Source organism: Berghia stephanieae, chromosome 7 (genome assembly GCF_034508935.2).
Source record: "Berghia stephanieae isolate SIO BIC M18660-M18661 chromosome 7, UCSD_Bste_1.3, whole genome shotgun sequence".
In the NCBI taxonomy this organism is placed as follows: domain Eukaryota; kingdom Metazoa; phylum Mollusca; class Gastropoda; order Nudibranchia; family Aeolidiidae; genus Berghia; species Berghia stephanieae.
Window position 1 is genome coordinate 21,766,253 of NC_088366.1, and position 4,460 is coordinate 21,770,712.

At 40.3% G+C, this 4,460-nt stretch overlaps 1 protein-coding gene across 1 annotated transcript in view; it reads left to right on the top strand.

Annotated features, from left to right (window-relative positions):
- The window catches only part of LOC144976493 (macrophage mannose receptor 1-like), a 12,966-nt gene extending 8,762 nt beyond the window's left edge, over positions 1-4,204 (top strand). Inside the window, exon 2 of the mRNA XM_078920783.1 lies at positions 1,522-4,204. Within this exon, the coding sequence (XP_078776909.1) occupies positions 1,522-2,447 (926 nt within the window). The 3' untranslated portion in view covers positions 2,448-4,204. The remainder of the gene's footprint in view (positions 1-1,521) is intronic.
- The last annotated feature ends 256 nt before the right edge of the window (positions 4,205-4,460 follow it).

A 4,460-nucleotide genomic window follows, 5' to 3' on the forward strand; every position in this document is an offset into this window, starting at 1 on the left:
CATAAATCATCCATTGCATATATCCTTTTGTTTTTTGGAAAATTCACCAGATATATTTGTCTCTCAATAAATTTGAATTTGTCATCCTGGGTGTCAATAGATGAGCAAATGAATTTAACTAGCTCCTGGAATTGTGACCAGCATTTGATTTCTTTACAAATAGCAGGGTGCTTTACTTTTTTGACACCTGCGTATGCTTCATAAATAATTCCCTTTATGTTTCCGTGTTTGTCTACACCCAAGGAAGTAAAATGAATTGAAAAAGCATAAATAGGCCCATCTCTCGATTCACTAAGGAAAGAAAAGTTATCGTCTTTTCCCCAAATTAAAGTACCTGAGTAATTTTCTAATTTATTCTGCAAATCGTCAGGAAATGTAGAGGATTTTAATATGTCTTTCATACGAAATTCTTTCAATTGTTGATCCTCATCAGGAACCCTAGATGCAGCGGTTGATTTTGTTGTTGTTCTACCTTTTGATTGAGGGACACCAGCACACGATGATGGTGCGTCAGGGAAATATGTGGGAGGGTCAGCTGGTACCATAAATTTTCCTGCTTTCTTCATTTTTGAATCAGGAAAATGTTTAGCCATATATTTGGTCACTTGATCAACAGATAATTGGTCAGGCATGGCTTGAACCCATTTCAACTTTTCATTAAGATCAAGAGGAAAACTGTACAGTGGAATTTTTTTCTGTCGCACTAGCATAGCCCGACTTGCAGCCATACGTGCTGCATTTCTTTCCCATGATGATGGAATTCTAAGTCAAGTAGTGATTTAGAAAAATGCATAAATAATCCGATAAAGAAATAGTAAACTAAATTCCTGAATGTCAACAATGATAATCACATTTCCACTTAATTAAAAACATAAAATTTAAAAAATCCAGCGAATTGAATGAAGCGAGAGAAAACAAAGCAGTTGTGACCAGTGAAGTCGAAACAAAGAATAAAAATTTGATTGCTGACTTCACACGGTACTACACACGGTACCTAATTACGTATTCAATTTCCCCGCTCTGTGTAACGAACACAACGAAACAAAGAAAGGCGAAAATTTTATTGCTGACTACGCACGGTACCTAATTACGTATTCAATAACCCCTCTCTGTGTTACGAACACAACGAAAAAAAGAATGGCGAAAATTTTATTACTGACTACGCACGGTACCTAATTACGTATTCAATAACCCCTCTCTGTGTTACGAACACAACGAAACAAAGAATGGCGAAAATTTTATTACTGACTACGCACGGTACCTAATTACGTATTCAATAACCCCTCTCTGTGTTACGAACACAACGAAACAAAGAATGGCGAAAATTTGATTGCTGACTACACACGGTACCTAATCACGCATTCAATTTCCCCGCCTTGTGTTAACGAATACGATAGCCTTAACCCCTAAGGTCAATCATCCTCGTGCTTCGGCCAGTATTATAGTAGGGCTATGATATAAACTCAGATCTGAAAACTACGATTAAAAAAAAACATGTTTATTTTCGTATCTCATTTTCAGGCCTTTCCTTCACCCCCAATGACTGTCCATCACATCTGCCAAGAGACCGGTACCTGGTAGTCCACGAAGATAAATGTTATCAATTTTGGATAAAGCAAGAGGAAGAAATTGAAGATGCTAAGAATTATTGCGAAAACAATGGAGGGGAATTGGCTCGAGTCAAAACGAAGTCAGTCAACGATTTCATTATAAGTATGATTGGGCATTATCGTCACATTAATGCTAAGGTTTGGATTGGCGAGTACTTCTACACTGATTTTGATGGATTTCGTTGGGATGATGATGATGAATCTAAAATTACTTATGAAAATTTTGAGGCTGCTGATCAAGCTAAATATGATAACGATTGCATTTTCATGGACATAAGGTTAGGAAAATGGTTTACCCACGATTGTGGATTTGACGTGGAACACTTGTACAAACACAATTTCGTATGTGAATATCCCGTAGCCACTAAACAAAACCATAATATGGAAAAAACACTTTGCCCAAAAAGTACTAGGGATGAATATCAAAAAGTTTACGACAACAAATGTTACCGATTTAGAATTGAAGATGGGGATTATAAAAATCTCAGAAAAGCACAATATGAATGCGAGGTGGACGGTGGAACTTTAGCTATGGTAAAATCAGAACAAGTTAACAATTTCATCAAAGAGGAACTACGTGATACATATATGGATCTGTGGATCGGTCTCGTTGTCACTATGCAGTCGGCGACTACTGAATATGTGTGGATCGACAAAAGTAGTTTCAACACAAGCAGTTTCCAAAATTTTGAGAAAGGAGGATACCCTGGTGATTGTGTCTCGATTGACTCTTCTGGTCATTGGCATGATGATTACTGTGACCGTGAAATTCATTACATTTGTGAATATCCAGCGTCAAACACCACAGAGAAGCCAACAAATAGCTATGTCTTTTAGCACAGAGATGAAACAACTTATAAGCCGCCAGGAAATGACGCAACCTGGTGGTACAGAGGTGACACAACCTATCAACCACCTATGGAAAACGCAACCTGGTGGTACCAAGGTGAAACAACCTATCAACCGCCAGAAGAAAATGCAACCTGGTGGTACAGAGGTGACACAACATATCAACCACCTATGGAAAACGCAATGTACCAGGTGAGTATCCTAAGGTGACAAACATATCAACACTATAACCAACCGCCAGGTAAAGAAAAATGCAACCTGGTGGTCCAGAGGTGACACAACATATCAACCACCTATGGAAAACGCAACTGGTGGTACCAAGGTGAAACAACCTATCAACCGCCAGAAGAAAATGCAACCTGGTGGTACAGAGGTGACACAACATATCAACCACCTATGGAAAACGCAACCTGGTGGTACCAAGGTGAAACAACCTATCAACTGCCAGAAGAAAATGCAACCTGGTGGTACAGAGGTGACACAACCTATCAACCACCTATGGAAAACGCAACCTGGTGGTACCAAGGTGAAACAACCTATCAACCGCCAGAAGAAAATGCAACCTGGTGGTACAGAGGTGAAACAACCCATGGACCGCCAGAGGAAAACACAACCGTATGAAAGCGAGGTGACCTAACGTGTTAACCGCTTGAAAAGAAAAAGGCAAATATGAAGAATAGAGGTATATTATACCATCTCTTTCTAAAATAATAAATTCATGTATTATGATAAAGACTTTTTTTTTAAATTTATTTTTTTTTTTAAAATTTTTTTTTTGTTTGGATTTTTTTTTGGTTTGTTTTTTCTTTGTTTGGTTGTTTTTGTTTTGTTTTTTTTTTATTGTTTGTTTTTTATTCTTGTTATGAACGCATACTTGGAACTCCTGGTGACTCAAGGATAGCGATAGAGCACTCGCCTTATAAGCAATCGATCCCGAGTACAGTCGAGACACTCTTCCGCGCCCCCCCCCCCTCTCCCAACCACAACCAAGCAGAGATTAGGTAATTGGGTCTGTTAAGATCTGGCAAAAGTACAACCTGGTGGTACGGAGGTGAAACAACCTATCAACCCCGAGAGAAAAATGAAACCTGGTGGTACGGAGGTGAAACAACTTATCAACCGTCAGACAAAAACGCAACCTGGTGGTACAGAGGTGAAACAACCTATCAACCACCAGAAGAGAACGCAACCTGGTGGTACGGAGGCGAAATAACCTATCAACCGTCAAACAAAAACGCAACCTGGTGGTACGGAGGTGAAACTACCTATCAACCCCGAGAGAAAAATGAAACCTGGTGGTACAAAGGTGAAACACCCTATCAACCGTCAGACAAAAACGCAACCTGGTGGTACGGAAATGGAACAACCTATCAACCCCGAGAGAAAAACGCAACCTGGTGGTACGGAGGTGAAACAACCTATCAACCCGGAGAGAAAAATGAAACCTGGTGGTACAAAGGTGAAACAACCTATCAACCGTCAGACAAAAACGCAACCTGGTGGTACGGAGGTGAAACAACCTATTAACCCTCAGAGAAAAACGCAACCTGGTGGTACAGAGGTGAAACAACCTATCAACCCCGAGAGAAAAACGAAGCCTGGTGGTACAGTGGTGACAAAACTGAACAACCACCAGAAGAAAATGCAACCTGGTGGTACGGAGGTGAAACAACCTATCAACCGTCAGACAAAAACGCAACCTGGTGGTAAGGAGGTGAAACAACCTATCAACTCCGAGAGAAAAATGAAACCTGGTGGTACAAAGGAGAATCAACCTATCAACCACCAGAAGAAAACGCAACGTGGTGGTACAGAGGTGAAACACCCTATCAACCCGAGAGAAAAACGAAACCTGGTGGTACAGGGGTGACACAACTGAAGAGCCACCAGAGAAAAACGCAACCTGGTGGTACAGAGGTGAATCAACCTATCAACCACCAGAAGAGAATGCAACCTGGTGGTACGGAGGTGAAATAACCTATCAACCGTCAAACAAAAACG